At 53.7% G+C, this 25,328-nt stretch overlaps 2 protein-coding genes and 1 long non-coding RNA gene across 8 annotated transcripts in view; 1 reads left to right on the forward strand and 2 right to left on the reverse strand.

The window, feature by feature from the left end:
• Positions 1 to 989, reverse strand: part of LOC132539377 (uncharacterized) — a 44,349-nt gene extending 43,360 nt beyond the window's left edge. Inside the window, exon 1 of one of the 3 annotated variants that reach the window (XR_009550625.1) lies at positions 713 to 989. This is a non-coding gene — a long non-coding RNA (uncharacterized LOC132539377). Of the gene's footprint in view, positions 1 to 624 lie in introns of all 3 variants that reach the window. The other 2 variants (XR_009550624.1, XR_009550626.1) reach the window with 2 other exon arrangements.
• A 4,128-nt stretch (positions 990 to 5,117) lies between these two features.
• PTMA (prothymosin alpha) lies at positions 5,118 to 8,194 on the forward strand. Its single transcript, XM_007519464.3, has 5 exons — positions 5,118 to 5,349; positions 6,960 to 7,031; positions 7,121 to 7,214; positions 7,302 to 7,375; positions 7,460 to 8,194. Exons 1-5 carry the CDS (start codon positions 5,305 to 5,307, stop codon positions 7,505 to 7,507), a joined length of 333 nt encoding a protein of 110 aa, XP_007519526.1. The 5' UTR covers positions 5,118 to 5,304; the 3' UTR covers positions 7,508 to 8,194.
• A 2,943-nt stretch (positions 8,195 to 11,137) lies between these two features.
• PDE6D (phosphodiesterase 6D) overlaps positions 11,138 to 25,328 on the reverse strand; it is an 84,747-nt gene continuing 70,556 nt past the window's right edge. Inside the window, exons 3-6 of one of the 4 annotated variants that reach the window (XM_060193799.1) lie at positions 24,027 to 24,128; positions 22,313 to 22,438; positions 20,022 to 20,127; positions 11,138 to 12,569 (exon numbers count right to left, since the gene is read on the reverse strand). In XM_060193799.1, coding sequence (XP_060049782.1) covers positions 12,533 to 12,569; positions 20,022 to 20,127; positions 22,313 to 22,438; positions 24,027 to 24,128 — 371 coding nt within the window. In that variant the 3' untranslated portion in view covers positions 11,138 to 12,532. Of the gene's footprint in view, positions 12,570 to 17,932; positions 18,483 to 20,021; positions 20,128 to 22,312; positions 22,439 to 24,026; positions 24,129 to 25,328 lie in introns of those variants that run through there. The other 3 variants (XM_007520294.3, XM_060193798.1, XM_060193800.1) reach the window with 3 other exon arrangements.

Here is a 25,328-nt window from a genome sequence, read left to right on the forward strand (position 1 = left end):
AAATATTAAAAAAAATTAAGGATGAATATGGGATGATCTCACTCTCAGGCAGAAGTTGAAAAACAAGATCAGAAAAGAAAACAGAAGTAGAACCTGAACTGGAACTGGTGTATTGCACCAAAGTAAAAGACTCTGGGGTGGGGAGAATACAGGTCCAAGAAGGATTCAGAGGACCTAGTGGGGGTTGTATTGTTATATGGAAAACTGGGGAATGTTATGCATGTACAAACTATTGTACTTACTGTTGAATGTAAAACATTAATTTTCCCCCCCCAAAAAAATCAGAAAAACAAAAATATCAATAACAACAATAAAATAACAAGGGCAACAAAAGGGAATAAATAATAAAGTATTAAAAAATTAAAAGTAAAGTAAAAGAAAAGCAACTCTCAGATGTGCAAAAAATAAAACTAAAAAAACAAATAGGGTAGATGGGAGCGACAAGAATGGCTATGCAAAAGGCTCCCTCTCATGCCTGAGCTCCAGAGTCCCAGGATCAATCCCCAGTGCCACCATAAGCCAGAGCTGAGCAGTGCTCCGGGAAAAACAAGTAAACAAATAAATAACATAACAAAGCAGCTCTGAGACCTGGGAGGGCTTGCTCTGCTTCTACTTCAAGCTTACCTGGGAAGGGCCTTGGCGAGGCAGTCACCCACCCAGCCAGGGCTCCTGTCCTGGGCTCCCATGCAGGCCAGCTGAAATGTCTCCTCACCTGCTCCATGGTGGATTAGCCTTTCCCTCGGCAGGGCATCCAAGGGCCTGGCACGGGACTGTACCTACAACGGAGCCCCCTAGCCCGCACCCTCAGATGCCACTGTGAAGCTGGGCCCATGCATTGGCATAAGGAAACCAGAGCTCAAGCAGAACGTCCTGTCCCAGGTCACTCACAGAGGGGCCTGGCAGCAGAACTGGCACCACGGTACCAGGAGGCAGTGCTGGCCACGCGCAGCCTCCCAGCCTCCTCTCTACAGGGCCCCAGGTGCATCCAGTCTCACTGTAGGCTGGAGTCTTTTAGGGTACCCAGACCTGTGTGGGTATCAAGATCAGGGCCTTGGAACAGCTGCCCAGGAGGACTGGCAGGCCCAGGCATGCTGAGCTCTTACACAACCGGTGAGCCCAGCGGGCGGGAGAGTTGAAAGGCCCTCATGTCTGAGCAGGGAAACCACAGCCTGAAATTCCCGGGATCTTGGGGGGCCTTCCCTGGAGGCGCAAGCACGGCTTCCACGGGTTTCCAGAGACAGTGCCCTCACTTCCCACCAAAAATGGGCAGAATCTGTGGGGCATTGGTCCTCTGTCCTGAGGCCAGCAGCCTCTGTGGCACCAGCCCACCCCAGAGGGACAGAGGGCAGCTGGGAAGTGGGTCCCAAAACACTGGGGGTTTCTTGCATCTGCCAGGCACTTTGTTTTTGCTGTGCTAGGGGCTAGTGTGTACATGACATCACCACTCGGGCTGTCTCTTCCATTCCAACTAGACAGAGAGATAGAGAGATCACAGCACTGAGTGTCCTCTGGTTAGTGTGGTGCCAGTGCTGGAACCTGGGCTTCTTGTGTGCAAGGCACATGCCCTACTCATAGGGCTAGCTTCCAGCTCCAACACAACTAAAAAAAAAAAAAAGCTTTAGTATATTCACTACATATGAGAGAGAGAGAGAGAGACAGAAGCCAGGGCTTGGAGACTGACCCTGGAAGCTCAGGCATGGAAGTCTGATAATCTACCAGTCATCTCCCTAGCTGCTGTGATATACACACATATTTAAATGTGGTGCCTGAGATCCCCCCATTACCTTTTCCTCCTTACTAAATGTGGCAAACAGAAGGGCCATGGGGCTGGGTGGCGGCACACCTGCGCCTGGTTTACCTCCTAAGTTACCATGCACAAGAACCTGGCTTTGAGACTCCCTCCCCACCAGCAGGGACTTCAGGAGTCCCTATGTCTCTATCCCTCCCTCCCTCTCCCGCTTTCCCCTCTCAATTTCTCTGTCTAAAACAAACAAACAACAAAACAGAGGCCAAGAAGCCAAGTGACGGAATGAAAGAGACCACAGCACCGAAACTTCTGTCAGTGTGGTCAGGACAGGGCTTGAACTTGGGTCTAACACAAGGCAAAACACTCCGGGTGAGCCATTTTGTCAGCTCCTACATTTATTTATTTGTGGAGAACGAGAGACTGAGCAAGCACTGTTCCACAACCAGGGAGTCCTGTGCGGTGCTGGGGACTGAATCCTGGACCTCCCACACGCAAGGCAGGCGCTGTATGGCTGAACCTCCTCCCTACGCCGCCGCCAGACACCATTTGCAGCGCTCCCCCAAGCGTAGCTCCTGTTCCCTGCCCAGCCCTGGAAGCAGGCGCTGCTTTGCGTGTCCATTATTCGCCGCCAGGCCAGGGGGGAGCTCACTAAGTGCACTCAGCTCAGGGCGGCCAGGCGGGGCGCTGGGGGTCCTCCAGCCCGCATCTGTCCGCTCTCAGGCCTTTGGGGAAACCGGCGGAACCGTGCGAGGAGCACTCAGGAGGGACTCAGAGGCAAGAGCTGCAGACCTAAGTGCCAGGCAGGGGAGGCCACTCAGGCTTGCGGGTCCGAGGGGAGGGCCAGCCCGGACGCCCGCAGAGTTCCTATGCAAATTCCTAGAGAACAGAACTTCACTGGCTGCTGTCAACTAGGCAGTGCCTAGAGCACTTAGGAAGATGCACTGGGGAGTGGGAGGCTGGGACAGGCAGAGCAGCTCCACAGGTGGAAAGTTACTGGACCCCAAAGGCCACCAGCCGTCACGGGAGGGAGTGACTTCCCCACTCCCGGCTTTAGAGCCAGGCTGGTCCCCGCGTTGTCACTGGGTCCCTCCACGCCCCTGGGCCTGCTTTCCTTCACTGGTTAGGCGGATACCAGCGACCCAGAAACTGCCTCCATCCAGCGCGCTGGGACCTGTTCACACACGCTCCTACCCCCACCCCAGGGTCCCACCTGCACTGCAAGGTGCAGCGCGAGCCGGTGCCAGGGTGCAGGGCAGGGTGAATGCCAATGTGGGCTCCCCAGGCCCGGGGGCAGGAGCCTTCCTCCCACACTTTCTAACCCAGTCTGACCACCCGCCGGGACCTGGGCAGGCCAAGTAGTTCTTGCAGGAGGATTCACTCTCATGGACCCCATTCAGAGCCCTGGGCAGACAGGGTCCAGTTGCGAGAGAGCCAGCCCCCTCCACTCCCCAGCTAAAGGAGCCGCTTAGCTCCATCCGGGTGGCACACAGGAGGGAGGGGCGCCGCGGCCCCCACGGCCCGGCTTAGGTTTGGGCGGGAAAGAGGGGAGTGAACAAAGAGCTGGGCGCGTGCTTCTCGGGGATCCCGCGGTGCGATTCCCGGAGACGGTGGTGCACCCACCCCGGGGAGAGGCATTGCCCCAGCTGTGGGGGCGCCCGGCTTGGGGTCTGGAGGGCGGCCGCTGGGATCCGGGTCCCAGGAGGCACGAAGCCCCCTTCCCTGTACCCTTTTTCTCCAGGCCCACAGACAGCTGGCGGCAGATGTGAACGGGATGGGGACCCCAAGGCAACAGGATAGATAGGGGGTGGGGTTCCCCCGGGACACTGCCTCCTTCCCGCGGTGCAGCGGAGTAGGGGGCCTGGGAGACCCGGGTGAGCCCGTGCTAAGCTCAGCACTGGGAGTCTGGGTGGGAATGGGGGGCCCCCCGCAGGTCTAAGAGAAACAAGAATTGAGACTCAGATTGTCCCTAGGCCCCGGACTTGAAGCTCTACTGCGCCGGGCAGGGGGTCCCCTCCGCGATCCCAGGCTCCGGATTTTCTCGACTTCCAGCTCCGCGGCTCCCCGAGAGACAGACAGCGGCAGCAGCCAATAGCAGGACGCAAAGCGTCAACTTTGTGTTCGCCCGCCACTCTCAGCCAATGGGCGTTCGTCTTTCCGCAGTCCCGCCTTCCGTGTCGGGCGCCCCCTTCTGGCAAAACAGCGATGAACACGCGCCGTCGCCATCTTGTGTGTGGCACCGTATTTTCGGCGAACATTTTCTCCCCGCCTCTTCGAATCTTCCCTCCCACACAGACGGTTTATGACTTCGACAGCCGAATGCGGTGGCGATGCGGCGGGTGTAGCCTACTTTCTGACCCCCGTCTGCGTGGGCTGCCCCGCCACGTCACGCCACGCTTTCCGAGGCCGGCGCCATTTTGAGTGTGGCACCTCGTTGATTCGCTCGACTCCGCGTGGTTCGCTAAATGGCGCCCCGAAACTTCAAAGAGGCCCCAACGTCTGGATCCCGAGTTTAAGAGGCAATTGTTACCCCCACACAGCCTCGCGGGGTGCAACCTCACGACTCCTTGGCGGGGCGGGGTCGATGTCGCGGTCTGGAGGGGTAACCCCTATTTGTCCCGATGGCAGTGTCCCGCGCCACGACGCCTGCGGGAGACCGTTCGAGGGCAGGGGTGGGACGGGCCCGCGAACCCCCGGGTGTGTGTGCTTGGCACGGGGCCCGCCCGTCTGCCACTCCGGTGGGACGCTCGCGGGTACCATGTGTCCACCGCAAGCCTCGGGGCGCCTGATTGAAAGTGGGGTGCAGGTGCGGACAGACGGGGCGGCTCAGGTACGTGGGCCCGGAGTCCGCCGCCGTCGGGGAGCTTGGCTCGCGAGGACGCACTCCAGCTAGAAGTCGCCCATACAGCTGGATTCACTGTCATTCAGGGCCCCGGAACTCGGGCGCCCCTACCCCGCGCTGGCGGCCGTCGTGCGCCCGCCGCCCTCCCCCACTATCCCCATCCCCGTTTCCGAGCTACGGCGCCGGGCGGGAGGAGGAGGAGGCGGCGGCGCTGGGCGGGCAGCTTTGCCGCGCTCGGCTCATGCGTCAGCAGCTCCAGCAAAACAGCCGCGGGAGCGCGCCATCGCGTGCCTGCGCGCCCCTCCCCCACGCCGCCGGCGCCGCCGAGCCCGGGCCCAGCGGGGCCCTGAATGACAGTGAAGCCGGCGACTGCGCAGCGCGACCCGCGCCAAGGCACTGCCACTTTAAGCACGTTGGCCCATTGTTCGGAATCGAGCCAATGAGCGAGCGCCCGCTCCCACGCCCCAGCCAATCGGCGCTGTGAAAGGCAGGCCGAGCGCCGCCCACTCGTCTATATTAAAGGTCCCGGCGCCGCGTGAGTTCCCCACTGGCTGCTCGGAAAAGCCATCTTTGCATTGTTCCCGGGTTCTGCTCTCGGCTCTCCGCAGCCGCCTCCGCCGCCGCGGACTCGGGCAGCTCCTCGCCTCAGGCCCCCCCTCCCAGCAACGCTCGCTTTCTCTCTTGCATCCGCTGCTTCGGATCACCGGCGTGCCCCACCATGTCAGACGCGGCTGTGGACACCAGCTCTGAGATCACCACCAAGGTGAGACTGGGACGTCGCCCGCCCCTTCGGGGGCCGCCGGGAGCCGGCGACGGCGGGGCCCGCGCACGCGAGGGCTGCCTGGCTGCCAGGGGCAGTTCGCTCGCCCCCGAGTGGCGGCCTCTTTGTGCGCGCGGGGGAGGGGGCGGCCGGCGTGCACCCCGTCGGGGAGAGGACCGGGCGTCTTCCATCGCAGCCGCGGGATGGGGGTGAGCGCGGGTACGGAGGCCCAGGTCCCCGGGAGCGGCTCCGGCCCCCCAGAACTTGTCTGGCGCCGGCCCGAGCGGCGGTGGGCCGAGCGGGTCCCGGCCGGGGGCGCCGGGCGCGTGGAAAGAACTTTACGAGCCGCCGCGTTTGCCATCGGAAGTGCGGGGGCCGCGCGGGCGGGCAGGGGCTGCTGGCCCGCCGGCACCGCCGCTCTTTGTTCGGAGCCTTGCAGCCGGCCGGCGGGGCGCGACCCGGGCCGAGTGCGGGGGGGGGGCGGCGGGCCGTCGATGGTCCCGGTGGAGGCGCGGCCGGGGGCGGCTTGCAGCTCCGGCGAGCATGGTGCGCGGATGGGCAGCGGCCCTCGCGCCGCCGGGGAGGAAGCGGAATTGGAAGCCGGCGCGCCGAGCGGGGGCGACCCGGGAACAAAAGCCGCGGCGGCCGGACTGTCGGGGCCCGCGCGGCCGGGAGGCGGTGACCGACTGTCTGTCAGGCGCTGGTCGCCCCGGCGGCGTCCCCGCCCTTGGGCGCTGGGAAGCGCAGCAGCTCCAGGTCTGCTCGCTGCGCCCCAGGGCGAGTCACCTTGGCGCCTTAATCCGCGTGGCCCTGGCGGCGCCGCCAGCTCGTTCCCAGGGGCGACAACCCCGGCGGAGTGGACCTGGCGACCCGGGACTCCGTGGGGGCTTCCGCGCGGGGGGGGTTGGGTGCGCGGCGCGGCCGGGCGCTCTCCGCCTTGACGCGGTTTTCCTGCCAGCATGGAGGGCGACCCCGCACCCAGCACCGCCCGACGGCGGCCGCGGACCTGCGGGCGGTCGTTTGCTCCGCGTAGCGCGCGAAACGCCGGGAGCGGACGCGCTGCCAGCCCGGGGGGGGGCAGGGCTCTGGGTTGGCGCGCGAAAGCCGAGCCCGCCCCGTCGAGCCTGCGGTGAGCGGCTCGGGGTCGGGAACCCCGGCCACGTGCTCCGCGTCCGGATCGCCGAGCCCCGCGCAAAGCTGGCCAAGCGGGCAGGGGCCTCTGCGCCTGCGCGTCTCCCCGCCCCCATCCGGGGCGGCCGCCAGGGGGCGCGAGCGGACGGCGCGGGCTCCCTCCCCAGGGGCGGCGCGCAGGTGCCCCTCAGGATGGACGGCCGCTCGACGGCCCGCGGTGTGGGCTCCGGGAGGCCCCGCGGGTGCCTTGCGCGCTGGGTTGTGCCCGCAGCCGTGCAGCGGCCTCAGTGGGTGGCACCGCGTGTTCCCCACGGGCACCTGCAGGGAGGCCGATCCGCGTGGCACCAACCTGCCTCTTTCTTTCTAAGGAGCTGGGGGGAGGCTGGGGGTTGGGCCGCAGCGCTCGCGGTCCCGGGGTTTCGCTAATGCAGAGCGAGAGCAGCTGGCCGCTCGAGACTGAGCCGTTTCCCTTCCTCCCCCAGGACTTGAAGGAGAAGAAGGAAGTGGTGGAGGAGGCGGAGAATGGGAGAGACGCCCCCGCCAACGGCAACGCCGTGAGTGCCCCCTGCCCGCCCCCTCCAGGCCGGCCCCGGGGGAGGGGGGTGCCCGTGCTCCCGGCTAACCTGCCTGTTTTCTGCTGAAGAACGAGGAGAATGGGGAGCAGGAGGTCGACAACGAGGTAGACGAAGAAGAGGAAGAGGGCGGGGAGGAAGAGGAGGAGGAGGAGGAAGGCGATGGTGAGTGCCCACGGCTCCTGCCGACCAGGGCGGCCAGGCTGGGCCCCACGGTGGCGGGGAGGCGCGGGCTGACCTGCACTCTTGTAGGCGAGGAGGAGGACGGGGACGAGGACGAGGAGGCCGAGGCCACCACGATCAAGCGGGCAGCTGAAGACGATGAGGTGGGTCCCGTGGAGCCCCGGCTGGGCCCGGGGTGGAGGCCCGAGGCCCGGGCTCAGCGGCCCCTGACCGCTTTCTCCCTCCAGGATGACGACGTGGACGCCAAGAAGCAGAAGACCGAGGAGGATGACTAGACAGCAAGACAGGCAAAGGCAGAGTTACAGAAAAGGCCGCCGTGACCTATTCACCCTCCACTTCCCGTCTCAGAATCTAACGTGGTCACCTTCGAGTAGAGCGCCGGCCGCCCCCTGGGCAGTGCCACCGCGCCCGCCACCACCCCACCAAAACCACAATGCGAATTTGCAAACAGCGGAGGAAAAAAAAAAGCAAACCAAAACTCCCGAGGCCCTGCTTTCTTTCTTAAAAGTACTTTAAAAAGGAAAATTTGTTTGTATTTTTTATTTACATTTTATATTTTTGTACATATTGTTCGGGGTCAGCCGTTTTCCATGATCTCCGGTGACCAGACCAGCCTTGGAGCGTTCTGTCCTGCTTCTGACTTTACTTGTGGTGTGACCATGTTCATTATAATCTCAAAGGAGAAAAAAAACCTTGTAAAAAAAGCAAAAACAACAACAAAAAACACAATCTTATTCCGAGCATTCCAGTAACTTTTTTTGTGTATGTACTTAGCTGTACTATAAGTAGTTGGTTTGTATGAGATGGTTAAAAAGGCCAAAGATAAAAGGTTTCTTTTTTTCCTTTTTTTTTTTTTTGTCTATGAAGTTGCTGTTAATTTTTTTTGGCCTGTTTGATGTATGTGTGAAAACATGTTGTCCACAATAAACAGGAATTTTATTTTGCTGAGTTGTTCTAACAAAGCTGTCTGTAGCCTGGTTTTTGTGTTTTCTTTGCTCTTATGGGGGGGGCAGGATGGGGGGGTCATTGTGCTAAGACCCAGTTCCCACAAGGGCCCCATGGACGGTGAGGGAGCTGCGCTGCTCCCTCTAGCGGCCGTACAGCGACCTGCCCTCCCAACAGGAAGTGCGGGGGTAGGACTGGTGGTGGAGCCAGGGAGGGAGTGGTCAGCTCTAAGGAAATAGCTCGGCTGGCTGGGTTCAGGACTCAAGCCCTGAAGTACCTCCACGTATCACTGGGTAAGATGTGCACTGTCCATGTTTGAGCCCTAGCAACACACCCAAGGTTTCATGGCACTGGGAGAAGCTGTGAAAGGTTTGCCGGTAGTGGGCCCGCTTGGCTCCGCAGAGCCCTGGACACGCCCCACTAGGCTCTGCTAAGGATTTCAGGGGATGACAGGATGGTGAGGCAGGGCCAGTCAGCCACCTGATGGCTGTGGAGGTGGCTGAGGTCTTGTGGCCCTAGGTTCTTGGATTACGGAGAGAAAACCAGAATATTCTCGGGGTCAAGCTCAGGACCTCTTGCTATATCTCCCACGATGAGTGCTGCCACCAGGGTTATCAGTGGTACTGTTCTCCCAGTGACCTTTTTAATTTGATAACACAGATAGGAATTGGGGGGGCAGGTCGTGGTGCATCTGGTTAAGTGCACATTACACTGTAAGGACCTGGGTTCAAGCCCCTGGTCCCCACTTACAGGGGGAAAGCTTCACAAATAGTGAAGGGGGAGGTTAGGCAGTGGCATATCTCTGGCTAAGTGCATATCACAAATGGTGAGGCAGGTCTGTAGGTGTCTCCCTATCTCAATCTTCCCTTTTAAATTTCTCTGTCCTGCCAAAGTTAAAAAAAATTAGAAATTGAGGGGAAGAAGAGACACCTGCCGACTTAATGTGAAGCTTTCCCCCTGCAGGTGGGCCCTCACATACCCGGTGCACCACCACCTGTCCTGCCCCCAACCAGTTTCTAAGATCTGTGGCCCAGTTGGCCTCAAGCATGAAGTCAAGTTCAGTTGGCATCGAATGTGCCAGAGTGATGTTCCGCTCTGGTTCTTTCTCCCCCTTCTGTCTCACTAATAGAACTTTAAAAAATAACAGGCTAAGGAAAAAAAAAAAGGCTGGAGAGACAAGTTTAGTACTGAAAAGAAGACTGGGTAGCTCAACGGGTTAAGCGCACATGGCGCAAAGCACAAGCACTGGCCCCAGTTGGAGCCCCAGCTCCCCACCTGCAGGGGAGTCACTTCACAAGTGAAGCAGGTCTGCAGGTGTCTGTCTTTCTCTCCCCCTCTGTCTTCCCCTCTTCTCTCCATTTCTCTCTGTCCTGTCTAACAACATCAGTAACTACAACAATAATAACCACAACAACAAAACAAGGGCAACAAAAGGGAAAATAAATATTTTTAAAAACCCACTGATGCCTGAGGCTCTGCGGCCCCAGGTTCAATCCCCAGCACCACCATAAACCAGAGAGCCAAGCAGTGCTGTTCTGTATCTCAACAAATAAGTAAATATTTAAGAAATTCTCTTTAAAAAGAAATAGGTTAGGTGAGGCAATACCATTTGTAGCATAACAGCTTCATGCCTGAGGCTGAGGTCCCAAGGTTCAGCTCCTGCACTACCATAAATCAGCTGAGCTGTGCTCTGATAAGACAAATAAAAACAATATAAAGTGTGGCCCAGAGGTGGCGCAGTGGTAGAATTCTGGACTTAAAGGCACTGAGGTCCCCAATTCTGTCCCTGTGTGACTCTTGAAATAAAAATAAAGAGTTGAACAGCGCTCTAGTAAAAAGAAACAAAACAAATGGGGGCAGGGAAGGAAGGAAGAAAAAAGAAAAGCCCCTGGCCCTCCAGCCCCTTTTCATGTGAGGAAACGTTGAGGGGTATTTAATCCACACCCTGTCCCCCACCTCCCACCATCCCAGCAGCGAAGAAGTCATCTGCGGACAGCCAGGAGGGGGTGCTCTGGACAGGGCTCGAGTGACAGCCCGGAAGTGGGGGGGGGCTGGGAGGTGGAAAATCCAGTTTGGGGCAAAGAGCACGGACAGGGGACCCAGTGTTGGAGGACAACCCGGGTTTGAGCCCCACTTGGAGGGGAAAAGCTTTACATAGGTAACCCGGCTACCCTAGGCTGCAGCCTGAAGGAACCACCCCCCACCGCCGCCCCGCCACCCACTCCCTACCCCCCAGCCCCCTCCCCCTCCAGGAAGGTGAGGAGCAGCTTAGCCCCTCAGGACAGAGCCTGGATGGGCACATGGGGACAGCCACGGCTCAGGGCAGCCTTCCTGTGGCTCCCTCCTTGGGCTTCTATCTGTCCCAGCCACATCCCAACCCCAGAAGCTGGAGTAGCCCTGGCTCCCTTCCGCGAGCCCCGCTTTCCTCTCCACCATTTGGAGCCGGTCCTCAGGGCCCCCTTCACCCCATTCCCAAAGTCCCCTCCAAGGGCAAGGACAGGGCCGCCCAAGAGGGATGATTTGCAGGGGATGGGCGCCCTCTGCTGGACACTGGGGGACTGCACGGGGCTCCCGGGGTTTGCGCTCAGACTCGGCCAGGCATTTCTCAGCGCTCCCCTTCAAACCCGCCTCCTCCTCTCAGACGTGGCGGAAAGCGCAAGGACCGGCTTAAGGATCCCGGTTCGAGCCCCCGGATCCCCAACTGCAGGTGAGTCGCTTCACAAGTGGTGAAGCAGGTCTGCAGGTGTCTATTTCTCCCCATCTCTGTCTTACTCTCCTCTCTCAATTTCTCTCTGTCCTATCTAACAACGACGACATCAATAACAACAATAATAACTACAACCATAAAACAAGGGCAACAAAAAAGGGAATACATAAATATAAAAAATAAATATTTTTTACAAATGTTTTACGACTTATCTTTATTCCATACTAGACAGACCCAAAAGAGTTTATTTTATTTTTTTAATTTTACTTATTATTGGATAAAGACAGAGAGAAATTGAGAGGGGGCAGATAGAGACGGAGAAAGACAGACACTTGCAGCCCTGCTTCACCACTTGTGAAGCTTTCCCCCTGCAGGTGGGGACCACAGGTTTGAACTTGGGTCCTTGCGCACTGCAATGTGTCACCCCAGTGAGCTACCTTCTGCTCCTCGGCTCTGCCCAGGGGTCTTGCTGATAGGATAGGAGCCCTTGGTGCCGAGGGCAGGCTTGGCAGGGAGCACAGTCCTTAAAGTCAGGAGCGAGAGTCCAGCAGGACCCGTTTGCAGTAGCAGGCTGCTGTTTACATTGATTGTTTAATTTCTAATTAAAAATTCTCGTGGCCTGGAAGGAGGTGCAGTGGTAGAGTACAGGACTTGCCAGCATGGGATCCTAGGTCAGTCTCTGGCATTGTACAGCCAGAACCCTTCTCTCTCTGTATATATACATAGTTTATTTATTTATTTAACCAGAGTACTGCTCAGTGGTGCTGGGGATTGAACCTGGGCCTATGGGGCCTCAGGCATGAGAGTCTCTTTCTATAACCATTATGCTGTCTCCCCATACCCCAATATCTGCTCTTTCTGCCACTTCCCTTGGCCCTCTCCTGGCAGCACACCCATATGGTGTCCATCTCCTGTTAGTCAGGCCCCAGGGGCAAGGTCGTGAGGGGTCCTGGCCAGTCAGTGCTCAGAGCCCTTCTCCTGGCTATACCGACTGATTCAGCATTAACATGTGACCCATGATGGTCCAATTAGAGTGAGCCCTGAGAGGTTATTTTACTTTATTTTATTTGCTCAACTCTGCTTTATGGTAGTGCTGGGGACTGAACCTGGTATCTAGGAGCCTTGGGCATGAGAGTTTTTGTATGTCTGTTATGCTGTCTCCCCAGCCCAAACCTTGGAATTTTTTTTTTTTTTGTCTCCAGGGTTATGGCTGGGACTCGGTGCCTGCACTATGAATCTACTGCTGGAGGCCCCCCCCCCCCTTTTGCTGCCCTTTTTGTTTAAGCCCTGGGAGTTCTTACTTAGTTACTGGGAGGCTGCAGGCCTCACCAAGGGGCAGGGAAGCTCCAGCTTGTGGTGACCTACACCTTGGGTCCAGCCTCACTAGAAGGCAGGCCACCCCTGTGCTGGCCACCAGGCTGTGACTCCCCTCTAGCCCAGGCTGGTGCAGGGGTGGGTGCTGTCTGCTGTAATTGAGTCACACGAGTCAGTGTGAGAATGTAGGCCCCCAAAAACCAAGGCAGCTGGAGGAGGGAGGCGGCAGGGCTGTGGGAGGCCCCGTCTCTGGCGGGTGTCCTGTGGAAAGATGAATCAGCCCTTAGGTCTGTGGTCTCCAGACTGTCTGGGGGACGACTCAGGGCTGCATGGCTCATCCCCAGATGGGCTGGAGGCCACTGGGCACATGCCTGCGAGGAGAGGAGAGAGGATTTGTAAGTCAGGGACCAGGAGATGGCTTGCCCAGTACAGCACACACTTCACCATGCGTGAGGACCTGGGTTTGAGCTCCCAAGACCATTCCTGCACCTGACAGAGAGGAAGCTTCCCCAGACGTGGAGCAGGCTGTGGTGACCAGGCTGTGTCTCCTTTCCCTCCCTCTCTGTCTCACTCTATCTAGCAAGTCTCCTGGGACTGGTGGAATCCTAGGCTTTGAAGGTGTCAGCTCTGACCACCCCAAGGTTCTGGAAGGCCTTCTTTGAGATACAGATTATTTGAATTAAAAGCAGAGACTGGCCTGGAATTTTCCGGAAGAACCAATCTTCCTCCCTCCCGACCCCCCACTCCATCATGTCATTCATTGTCGTTTTCAGATTGAAGAGGGATTACTACTTCCTTTTTTTCACCTTGACCCCTCCCCTCTCCAGTCTCTTGAAGGCACACCTTTTTTTTAAAATGACTTTTATTTATTTATTATTAGATAGAGACTGAAAGGAGAGGGGGAGATGGAGATGGGAAAGAGACAAGGATCCAGTGGGTGGCGCACATGTTACAGTGCGCAAGGACCCGGGTTCGAGCCCCCAGTCCCCACCTGCAGGGGAAAGCTGTGCGAGTGGTTTAGCAGTGTTGCAGGCGTCTCTCCCTTTCTTTTTCTTCTTTTTAAAAATATTTATTTATTTATTTATTTATTTATTTATTCCCCTTTATTGCCCTTGTTGTTTTATTGTTGTAGTTATTGTTGTTGATGATGATGTCGTTGTTGGATAGGACAGAGAGAAATGGAGAGGAGGGGAAGACAGAGAGGGGGAGAGAAAGACAGACACCTGCAGACCTGCTTCACCGCCTGTGAAGCGACTCCCCTGCAGGTGGGGAGCTGGGGGCTCAAACTGGGATCCTTACGCTGGACCTTGCGCTTTGCACCACCTGCACTTAACCCGCTGTGCTACCGCCCGACTCCCCATCTCTCCCTTTTTATCACTCCTGTGCCTCTTGATTTCTAGATGTCTCTATTCAATAAATAAAATAAAGACGAAAAGAAATTAAGAAAAGAGAGGGAAAGAGACAGAGAGACACCTGTAGCCCTGCTTTACCACTTGTGAAGTTTTCCCCCTGCAAGTGGGGACCAGGGGCTTGAACTTGCATCTATGCACACTATAAGTGTCCACTTAACCTGGTGCATCACCGCCTGACCCCCAAGACATTTATCTATTTACTTATTGATGAAATGACTGAGGAGAGAACCAGAGACCCACACTGGTCGATCTGGTGCCAGGGATCAAACCTGGGACCTTACGCTTATAAGCCCTTCAATCTTCCTACTGCACCACCTCACAGGTCACTGAAAGGCCCAGTTTTGAATATAACCCTCCTCTTCCCACTAGAGAGGCCAGGACTTGTCTGCTATTCTTTTTTAAAAATTTTTTATATCTATTTATTTTTTCCCCATTTGTTGCCCTTGTTGGTTTTTATTGTTGTAGTTATTATTGTTGTTTTTATTGATGTCATTGTTGTTGGATAGGACAGTGAAAAACGGAGAGAGAAGGGGAAGACGGAGAGGGGGAGAGAGATAGACACCTGCAGACCTGCTTCACCACCTGTGAAGCAACTTCCCTGCAGGTGGGGAGCCAGGGGCTCGAACTGGGATCCTTACCGGTCCTTGCACTTTGCAGCATGTGCACTTAACCCGCTGTGCTACCGCCTGAATCCCTTGTCAGCTATTCTAACTGGCCCCCTGTACACTCTTAGATAGACTTTTCCTTTGCTGAGTTGTCCAGTACGGTTTTGATTATTTTGTCGAGCCCCAGAACTCAGACAATGGTGTGTGTGTGTGTGTGTGTGGACGAGGGGTGGTGTGTGTGCGTGTGTGTGGTGGACGAGGGGTGGTGTGGTGTGTGTGTGTGGTGGACGAGGAAGGTGTGTGTGTGTGTGTGTGTGTGTGTGTGTGTGTGTGTGTGTGTGTGGTGGACGAGGAGTGGTGTGTGTGTGTGTATGTGCATGTGTGGTGGATGAGGGGTGGTGTGTGTGTGGTGGACGAGGGGTGGTGTGTGTGTGTGTGTGTGGTGGATGAGGGGTGGTGTGTGTGTGTGTTTGTGTGTGTGTGTGTGTGGTGGACGAGGAGTGGTGTGTGTGTGTGTGGTGGACGAGGAGTGGTGTGTGTGTGTGTGGTGGACGAGGAGTGGTGTGTGTTGGATAAGGGGTGGTGTGTGTGTGTGTGTGTGTACTAGGGGTGGTGAGGTGTTTTACTGATGCACCAACAAAATGCAGGGTGTGATGTTTTCCAGAAAATTTCCTGCCCGGTTCCCCTTTGCACTTCCTTCCTCCACTCTCCCCACTAGCCCCCACTTTTGAGAGTGGCTGGCCCCTGAGCTGTGTGAACCAGGGGTAGAGCCACTAGTTTGGGGTCCCAGCTCCCTGCAACCAGATGAGCCTGTGTGAAGTCCCTGTGTGGCTTTAAGATGAGCGGTCCCCAAAGGAGTCCTCCCCCCTGGGCTGTCTCTTTCTGGAGGCCGGGTCTGGGTTACTAACTGGGGACTCTCAGGTGTGAGGTCCCAAGTTTGGTTCCTGGCATCACGTATGCCAGAGGGATATGTGATATGTCTTGGTTCTCTCTCTCCTCCTCTTTCTTTTAAATAAAACAATAATGAGGCCAGGAGGTTGTGCAGTGTACTGAACACTGGACTCGAGCATGAGGGCCTCCCCCCCCCCCACCCCACACTTGGCAGAGTGATGCTCTCTCCTCCTCGCTCTCTCATAAATAAGTCAATATTTCTGGTTTTCAGCACTGCTCAGCTCTGGTTTATGGTGGCCCTGGGGACTGAGCCAGGACCTCTGGTGCCTGGAGCAAAACAGGCTTTTCGCACAGACTTTTCTTCCTTCCTTTCATTTTTAGGTAGAGGGTGAGAGAAGCAGAGAGACAGAGAGGAGAGCCTGTGCAGCGCAGTCCCATTGCTCAGAAAGCTTCCATTTTGTATGGGACTCCCATGGGGTGGCCAGAGGCTCAAACCCAGGCCCTCAAGAGTGGTAGAGCGTGTGCCCTACCAGGGGAACTGTCTCCAGGGCCCCGATTTCTCTCTTGAATGCTCCAAGCAACTCAAGTCTTCTCTCTGCCTGCAGCCCAAAACTGGCTGGCTCACCCTTTGCTCCTTCAGCATACGGGGGGACCCCAGTGTATCTGGGATTCACCCCTGGAGCTGTGTGCTACTCTCACATTACTAAATGCCTCTTCCAGAACACCTTAAATAACCACTGTGCTGTCTTCTCCTACTGAGATTTACTAAGGAGGGACAGAGGGGAGACAGAGAAGCAGAATGTCACCCTGGCACATGTGAGCCTGGGATGTCTGTTTTCCTTTTTTTTTTTTTAAAACACTTTATTTATTTATTAATTTTCCCTTTTGTTGCCTTTGTTGGTTTTTATTGTGGTTGTAGTTATTATTGTTGTTGTTTTGATATTGTCATTGTTGTTGGATAGGACAGAGAGAAATGGAGAGAGGAAGGGAAGACAGAGAGGGGGAGAGAAAGACACCTGCAGACCTGATTCACTGCTTGTGAAACGACTCCCCTGCAGGTGGGGAGCCAGGGGCTCAAATCAGAATCCTTATGGTCCTTGCACTTCGCACCACATGTGCTTAACCTGCTGTGCTACCGCCCGACTCCCTTTTTTTTTTTTTTAATTTTATTTATTGATTCATGAGAAATGATAGGAGAGAGAGAAAGTAGCAGGCATCACTTTGGTACATGTGTTGCCAGGGATTGAACTCCCACCTTTTCTTTTTTTTTAAAGAAATTTTTCAGTGGTCCGGGAAGTGGCGCAGTAGATAAAGCATTGTGCACTCAAGCATGAGGTCCTGAGTTCGATTCCCAGCAGCCCATGTACCAGAGTGATGTTTGGTTCTTTCTCTCTTTCCTCCTATCTTTCCCATGAATAAATAAATAAAATCTTAAAAGAAAAAGAATTTTTACTTTATTTTTAATTTTTTAAACCTATTTAAAAAATTATTTATTTTCCCTTTTGTTGCCCTTGTTGTTTTTATTGTTGTTGTAGTTATTACTGTTGTTGTTGTTGTTAGATAGGACAGAGAGAAATGGAGAGAGGAGGGGAAGACAGAGAGAGGGAGAGAAAGATAGACACCTGCAGACCTGCTGCACCGCCTGTGAATTGTCTCTCTGGCAGGTGGGGAGCCAGGGCTCCAACCAGGATCCTTAAGCCTGTCCTTGCACCATGTGCGCTTAACCCGCTGTGCTACCACCCGAGTACCGGCTTTTTTTTTTTAAATTTTAAATCAAATCTTTTATTTAAAAACCAGCTTTTGAAGCCAGTTGATCTAAAAAGAGGGAGAAAAAGGTTATTTCAGGGGCCAGGTGGTGGCATACTTGGTTAAGCACACACATTTCAGTTCACAAGGACCCAGGTTCAAGCCCTTGGACCCAACCTACAGGGTGAAAGCTTCATGAATGGTGAAGCAGGGCTGCAGTTGTCTGTCTTATTCCCTCTCTATGTCCCCCTCCCTTCTCAAATTCTTTTTGTCTCTATCCAATAATAAATAAGTAATATTTTTTAAAAAATTGATTTCTATTCCCATCTGGGACAGACAGACCCTTAGGTGACAGAAAAGTGGAGTCAGGAGCAGAAATGTCACCAGAAAGGGTATTCTCTCCTCCCTTATTTTGGGAACCAGAAATTCCCTAGTATGGGCACCGGATGAAGGACAGTGAAGGTGAGAGGCAGCTCAGAGGCACTGTGCTAAACAGCATCTTTTTCTTTTCTCCCAGGCCAAACTGCTCCTTGCCTGCACGGGTGTCTGTACTGTGTGCCACCCCACCCAGAGTCCTGGTCCCCCCCCACCCTGCCCCTGTCCTGCCTGGTGGGGAGCACTGGGGGCTCTTATTTGCTTTGGAACTTCTAACTTCTCACTTAGGAAAATAAGATCCTCTAATCTAGTAGGTCTAGAATTCTGGAAGCCTCTTGAACAAATCAGTGTTGTAAAGGAATGGACAGAGTGAAGAGCAGCCACGAGTGAACAGATGGTGTCTGCATGGGGAGAGCCACTAGGTATGAGGCCTCAGGCACTGGCTGGGCTGGCTGCAGGCTGGCGGAGGGACCATGTCTTCTCCAGATGCTGCACTTTCCTGGGAAGCAGGGAGCGAAGGGCTCAGCATCTGTCAGACCACCTCTGGAGTGAAACGCAGCTGTGAGCCTGCGGGCTGAGAGGTGCCTTTCTTCCCATGAGGAGCCAGGCTCATGTTCCAGAAGACGGGGTGTGTGTGTGTGTGTGTGTGTGTGTGTGTGTGTGTGTGTGTGTGTGAAAGCAGCGCCAAACTAAAGACTGTAGGACTATTTTAATCCATATGCTTTAATTCATTATGTAATAATAATATCACAGTCTATTTTACAAGTTAAATGTATGAGAATGTATGAAATAGAAACATAGGAAAAAACTAAACACGGATTAGGAACATAAATGTTTCCCAAACCAGGGGCCGGACAACAGTGTGCTGCCTGCCAGGCTGGGAGTGGGCAGGGAGGGTCAGTCCCAGTCACCCCGGCAAGGAGTCAGGCCTGGCCTCTGCCCTGGCCTAGGGCTGGGAGTCTACACTGGTTAGTGGGAGATGGCGGCTCAGGAGGAAAAGCCATCTGGGTACCTACTCAGAGCTGGTCCCCTGGTGGCCGCAGATGGGTTTGCCGGAGAGGGAATTGGGGGTCAAGTGTCAAAAATCAAAGGCGTGGAGGAAAGAAAAAGTTTCCTCCTTCCCTCCCCCCCAAAAAACCTCCCCAGTTCTTGAAATGCACACACATTCTTCTCTCAAACGTAGAAAAGTCTCACTCTGGACGTGCTCACGAGAAGATCGTCGTCAAAAAACTTTGTTTCTATGATAACGTTCCCGCTGCAGGCAAGGAGAGGGTGGGGAGAGAGAGAGAGAAAGAGAGAGAATGAGCATGAGGGGCTTTGGCCTGGGTCTGCCGGACCTGTGGACATGCACTCTGGTCCCTTGGCTGCGTCCACATAGGGCTACGAGGCTGGTTCTGTGCTCAAGTTCAGAATGTGTGGTTCCGGTCCCGGTCCCCCACACGTGGCTTACACTGGGACCTGCAGACCTGTGGGTGGCGCTCTCCCTGCTGCACCTGCTCTAGTGGCACCCTCGCCTTGGGCACTGACTGACAGCAGCTCCCAGGTCAATCAGTGTAGGAGGTCCTCTGGGCCAGTCGGATTCTGTCCTCTGGCCTGAGGCTTCCTTGTGCTATTCCTTGGGGGTGGGAGGGTGGAGTGTGGGGGGGTGGTAACCATTGATTCCTGCCACTTGCACCGTCTGAGCTGCCAGGACTCAGCCCACCCCCTCCCCTGTCACACCAGCCAGGGGCAACTCCTCTGACTCTTCACCCAAGGCCCCAGGTGAGACACTGGCACTGTGCTGGTGAGGGTTTGTTTTTCTTGGTGGGCACTTCAGTGCTTCCAAACCAGATCACTTTTGAGCTGGTTTGCAGGCAAGGGAAGATATAACCTAATTATGTTGTCAAAGACATACTGGTTTTAGTGCTCGAAAGAAATCAGGTCTGGCTGAGGAGCAGCCAGATGGAGGTAAAATCTAAACAGTGCTCTGTCCATCCTAGTCAGCAGACAGGCTTTTGTGGGTATTAATTATAAAATAGGGAAATAAGGAACTCAAGAGTTGACTAGACAGAACGGAAAAACACCCCTATTGTAACTTAAAAGGGACCAAGGGGAGCCAGGGCACGGCTCACCTGCTAGAGCATGTCCTTTCTGTGTGCATGGCCCCCAATCCAGCCCCAGCACTACATGGGAGCACCACACATGGAAGGAAGCTCCACAGATGGTGGAGAGGCACTCTGGTCTCCCCTACCCTGCTCCCTCACCTCACCCCCACCTCCCACCCCCCAAAAAAAGAATGAACAAGTTGGCTTAAGAATCAATAATCAAACATTATTCTCTGAGATAGAATTAGAACTTTGCCAGATTCCACTGACAGCCACTCAAGCGAAGGAAGGACTATAGTCAGAAGAGGGGACAAATTAATAAGGACACATGGACTAGAGGTGCATTATGGACCAGTGTCCTTCCATGCCATCTCATGATGTCCTTGCCACCCTTCTGAAAGGGTGATTAGTTGCATGTCTAGAGAGGAGCAGAGACCCAGAGAGTTCGGTCCAGGATGCCATAGCTAGTCAGCACTCATCAGGAGCCCTGTTTAAAGGCCTGATCTGAAGCTGTGCATTCTCTCCAGAGCACTCTGCCTCCCTAATGGGTCAAGTCTGTGACCCACAGACCGGCTCCTCCTGGCTGCTCTCCTGCCCTTGTTTTCCAGCTGGGCGGCCTGCCCCTCGACAAGGAGTTGGGGGTCTTCCCAGCTGCACTAGAAAACCTGCACTAGAGCCCTCCCCGCCCTTCCCCGCAGTCTCACACTCACGTTAGCACGCTGGCCGGCATCATCTGGGACTCGGGTGCTGCCTCTATCAGGGATTGCCAGGTGTTTGTGGAGTTGGGGATGACAAAGCCGAACTCGAAGAACCATTCTGAAGGAAGGAGGAGAAACAGGTGAGCGGGTGGGTGCCCTAGACAGTCCCAGCTTTTCCTGCCTAGAGGACACAGCCAGCTGAGGGCATGGGAACAGTGCAGTGGACACAGCCTTAGTGAGCGGGGGTCAGGTGGGGCAGGCCTCTTCCCGTGGAATTACAGCTCTAAGACACATGAACATTCTTTGGCTCCCTGGTGGAGACTCGCTGCAGTGTGGCCTTATCGGGTAAGCCTGGATGACACTGTGTGAAGAGCAATGCCCAAGCCTAGGCCGAGGCTTCCTGGTGACCACGGCACAGACCCAAAGTGATGTGGTCTGGGAGGGAGTGCAGTGGTTGAGACCCTGGATTTTCAGTTGTGAGGCCCTGAGTTCAACCCCTGGCAGCACATGTGCCAGGATGATGCTTTAGTTCTCTCTTTCATAAATGAGTAAATCTTAAATAAAAAACAAAAAAACAAAATCTCAGTGACTAAGCAGACACCAGCCCCATGCCCATCAAGGTCAGGATGCATCTACTGGTTTCAAAGCCCCTTGCAGTTTCCAGATTTAATTTTTTTTTTCATTATCTTTATTTCCTAAGATTTATTTATTTTACCTTTTTATGCCCTTGTTGTTTTTTATTGTTGTAGTTATTATTGAGGTTGTTGTCATCATTGTTGGATAGGACAGAGAGAAATGGAGAGAGGAGGGGAAGACAGAGAAGGGGAGAGAAAGACAGACACCTGCAGACCTGCTTCACCGCCTGTGAAGCAACTCCCCTGCATGTGGGAAGCCAAGGGGCTTGAATCGGGATCCTTACACCAGTCTTTGTGCTTCACACCATGTGTCCTTAACCCTCTAAGCTACTGCCCGACTCCCCAAGATTTATTTATTTATTAGGGCCAGGTGGGTGGCACATCAGGTAAAATGCACATGTTGTCATGTACGAAGACCCCGGTTCAGGCCCTGGATCCCCACCTGCAGGGGGGGAAGCTTCACAAGCAGTGAAACAATGAAGCAAGTATCTGTCTCCTTGTATCCCCGTCACACTCAATTTCTGTTTCTATCCAAATAAATAATACCTTTAAAATATTTGTATAAGGAGTTGGGCGGTAGTGCAGTGGGTTAAGCACATGTGGTGTGAAGCCAGGGACCAATGTAAGGATCCCGGTTCGAGCCCCCGGCTCCCTACCTGCAGGGGAGTCGCTTCACAAGTGGTGAAGCAGGTCTGCAGGTGTCTATCTTTCTTTCCTTCTCTCTGTCTTCCCTTCCTCTCTCCATTTCTCTCTGTCCTATCCAACAATGATGACATCAATAACAAAACTACAACAACAGTAAAAAAAAAAAAAAGGCCACAAAAGGGAAAATAAATAAATCAAAAGAATAAAATATTTGTATATTTATTTATTCCCTTTTGTTTCCGGTGTTTTTTTTATTGTTGTAGTTATTATTGTTGTCATTATTGAACAGGACAGAGAGAAATGGAGAGAGGAGGGGAAGACAGAGAGGGGAGAGAAAGATAGACACCTGCAGACCTGCTTCACCGCTTGTGAAGCGACTCCCCTGCAGGTGGGGAGCTGGGGGCTCGAACTGGGATCCTTACACCGTCCTTGCGCTTTGCGCCACCTGTGTTTAACCCGCTGTGCTACCGCCCAACTTCCAATATTTGTATATTTATCTATGAGAAAGAGAGAGAGAATGAACTAGCACGTCACTCTGGCATATGTGGTACCAGAGAGCTAACTCAGAATCTCATGCTCAAAGCTGAGCTGTCTCCTGGGCCACTGATTTTCCATTTTCATGGGGGCCTCAAATCTTTTAGGGCCTAGGACTTCTGTCAGAAATTGAGCTGTAAAATGTCTACTACTGGGGCCTAGAGATAGTTCACCTGGCAGGGCACCTGTCTTGCCTTGTGTGTGACCCAGATTTGAGCCCCAATACATATGGAGGGGGCCATGATACTGGGGGAAGCGCCAGTTCTGTGGTATCTTGACTTCTGTCTTTTAGTCTCAGAATAATAATAATAATAATAATAATAATAATAATAATAATAAGTCAGCGTGGAAATAGTGAGCTCACAAATGTGCAAGGACTCAGTGCTGCAGTAGACGCATAAACTCAAAGCACCACTTCATTCTCCAAGGTTCTGTGTGTGTTGTCCCTGTCAGCCTTGGATGGATTCCAGGCAACAGGCATCAGAATACCTTCTAGGCATTGCCCTTTGAAGTAAACTTTTTGTTCCAGGCGAAATTTTTCCATTTGCTCTGCTGAGGAGAAGTTCAGTTCTCGAGATACCGCTTTGCACTTGAGGATTTTCTTGGGGACACGGGCTGGCAAAGAGAAGGAAACACAGGAGCCATTCAAAGTGAGAACCAAAATGACCATGACACTTTCTGCTTTGGGGAGCATCTTACAAATGATTTAGAGCAGGGAGTCGGGCAGGTGGCGCAAAGCGCAAGACCAGTGTAAAGATCCCAGTTCGAGCCCCTGCTCCCCACCTGCAGGGAAGTCGCTTCACAAGCGGTGAAGCAGGTCTGCAGGTGTCTGTCTTTATCTCTCCCTCTCTGTCTTCCCCTCCTCTCTCCATTTCTCTCTGTCCTATCCAACAATGACATCAGTAAAACAACAATAATAATAACTACAACAATAAAACAACAGGGTCAACAAAAGGGAATAAATAAATATTAAAAAACAAACAAACAAACAAAACCCAAATGATTTAGAGCACACATTCTCTCTGTTGAACCTTAGGGAATACCTTGGTAACTGCATTCAACATTTTCCCCACCAGGGTTACAGCTGGGGCTCATTGCCTGCACTATGACTCCACCACTCCTAGAAGCTTTTTCTCTCCCTTTTTCTTTGATAGAAAATGAGGGAGAGAGGTGGGAGTAGATAGCATAGTGATTATGCAAAGAGACTCTCATGCCTGAGGCTCCAAAGCCCCAGGTTCAATCCCCGGCAGCACCATAATCCAGAGCTGATCAGTGCTCTGGTAAAAAACAAACAAATAAACAGAATGAGAGAGAGAAGGACAGGAAGAGAGAAACAGAGAGAAAGGACACCTGCAGAAGCACTCCAGTGCTTGTGAAATTTCTCCCTTGCAGGTGGGAACAGGGGGCTTAAACCTGCTACCTTGACCATGGCAATGTGTGCGCTCTACCAGATGTGCCTCTGCCCAGCTCCTAGAGTTAAACTTTGTAAAAGTGTTGTTTATTTATTTACTTACTTATTTATTTAATAGGGACAGAGAGAAATTGAGAGGGAGAGGGAAAGACAGATACCTGCAGACCTGCTTCACCACTGGTGAAATGTCCCCCCTGCAGGTAGGGACTAGGGGCTTGAACCTGGGTCCCTGTACATTGTAACATAGGTGCTCAGTCTGGTGCTTCACCACCTGACCTCCAATTAAACTTTGTCATTAAGGCAGAGAGCGTCCCAATGGGTCAAGTGCAGATGGCTGGGAGACTTCTTTTTCTTTCCTTTTTAAAATATTTACTCCCTTTTGTTGCCCTTGTTTTTTATTGTTCTAGTTATTATTGTTGTTGTTGGATAGGAAAGAGAGAAATGGAGAGAGGAGGGGAAGACAGAGAGGGGGAGAGAAAGATAAGACACCTGCAAGACCTGCTTCACTGCCTGTGAAGCGACTTCTCTGCAGTTGGGGAGCTGGGGCCTCCAACTGGGATTCTTGCGCTTTGCGCCACCTGTGCTTAACTTGCTGCGCTACTGCCTGACTCCCGGAGACTTCTAAGGTTTGGTGCTTCTCCAGGGCCGTGCGAAGGGCTGTGGGAAGTGGGAGGAAGAAATGTGAGAGAGACCGAGCAGTGTCAGCCTCCTCTGGGTGGCGGTAACTTAGCCCCCTGATGCCTCGGCCCAGTCCGGCTCCTCCATGGGTCACAGCCTATGCAGACAGAGTACCTTCATGCTCCACGCCGGGGACGGACAGATCTTCTGTTCCTTGCCAGAGTATCTTCCCTGTCTCGGCATCGCGGAGGTTCATCCAGTTTCTGGTCAGGCAGACTAAGGAAAGATAAGGTGCTGGAAGGGACTCCTAGCTACTCTGTACACCAGGCGCCTCAGAGCGGCTCCTACCAACCCTTGTTTACTTTCTAGGAAGCCTGCAAAATGCTTCTTCTTCTAGCGTTTGCCCTTCTTCCGTAGCCAGTCAACAGCGTCAGGTTGAGCCTGATGTCAAGTTTCGAGACCTCCTGAGTGCTGTGAGCACAGTGAAGAGTGTGTAAGAGAGCCCAGAGAACTATGAATAGAGGAACAGAGAGTGGGAGCCAGGAGGACATGCTTTTATTTGCACGCTGAGAAGCTGCACAAAAGAGGGAGAAAATGAACAGTACAAAATGTTCTCTAAGGAGCTGGGTGGTGGTGCACCTGGTTGAGTGTACATGTTACAGTGTTCAAGGACCCGGGTTCAAGCCCCTAGTCCCCACCTGCAAGGGGAAAGCTTTGCAGGTGGTGAAGCAGGGCTGCAGTCTCTCTCCTTTCCTACTACCCCCTTCTCTCTCAATTTCTAGATGTCTCCATCCAATAAATAAATAAAGATAAAAAATTAAAAAATGGGGAGTCGGGTGGTAATGCAGTGGGTTAAGCGCAGGTGGCGCCAAGCACAAGGACCAGTGGAAGGATCCTGGTTCAAGCCGCCAGTTCCCCACCTGCAGGGGAGTCGCTTCATAGGCAGTGAAGCAGGTCTGCAGGTGTCTATCTTTCTCTCCCTCTCTCTGTCTCCCCCTCCTCACTCCATTTCTCTCTCTGTCCTATCCAACAACTATGACATCAAGAACAACATTAACTACAACAATAAAACAACAAGGGCAACACAAGGGAAAATAAATAAATATTAAAAAAATAATAATAAAAAGTTTTCTAACAGAATCTGGCTAGCTAAGAGATCCCAAGGAGACCCCAACAGGAATGGACTGGTTCTGGGTCTAGAGGAGAGCACATGAGAATGCTCTGGGAGAATTTTAAGACAAGGAAATTCTGGGTGGATGAGATAGCTCTTCTTGGAGGGTGCCTGCTTCGACATGCCTGACCCAGGTTCGAACTCTTGGTATACCACATGGGAGTGCTCTGCATTGGTGTGTGTGTGTATTTCAGTGCTGTGGTCTTTCCCTCTTTTTTTAAAAAAAATTTATTTATTTATTTGCCTCCAGGGTTATTGCTGGGGCGCAGTGCCTGCACCACGGATTCGCTGCTCCTGGTGGCCAT

This window comes from Erinaceus europaeus, chromosome 7 (assembly GCF_950295315.1).
Source record: "Erinaceus europaeus chromosome 7, mEriEur2.1, whole genome shotgun sequence".
Lineage (NCBI taxonomy): Eukaryota > Metazoa > Chordata > Mammalia > Eulipotyphla > Erinaceidae > Erinaceus > Erinaceus europaeus.

Excerpts from the sequence above, each read along its gene's own strand:
- PTMA (XM_007519464.3), top strand. The coding sequence starts at position 5,305 with ATGTCAGACGCGGCTGTGGACACCAGCTCTGAGATCACCACCAAG. Across the intron at positions 7,215-7,301 it reads GGAGGAGGAGGAAGGCGATG|GCGAGGAGGAGGACGGGGAC; the intron begins GTGAGTGCCCAC and ends GCACTCTTGTAG. Across the intron at positions 7,376-7,459 it reads GGGCAGCTGAAGACGATGAG|GATGACGACGTGGACGCCAA; the intron begins GTGGGTCCCGTG and ends TTCTCCCTCCAG.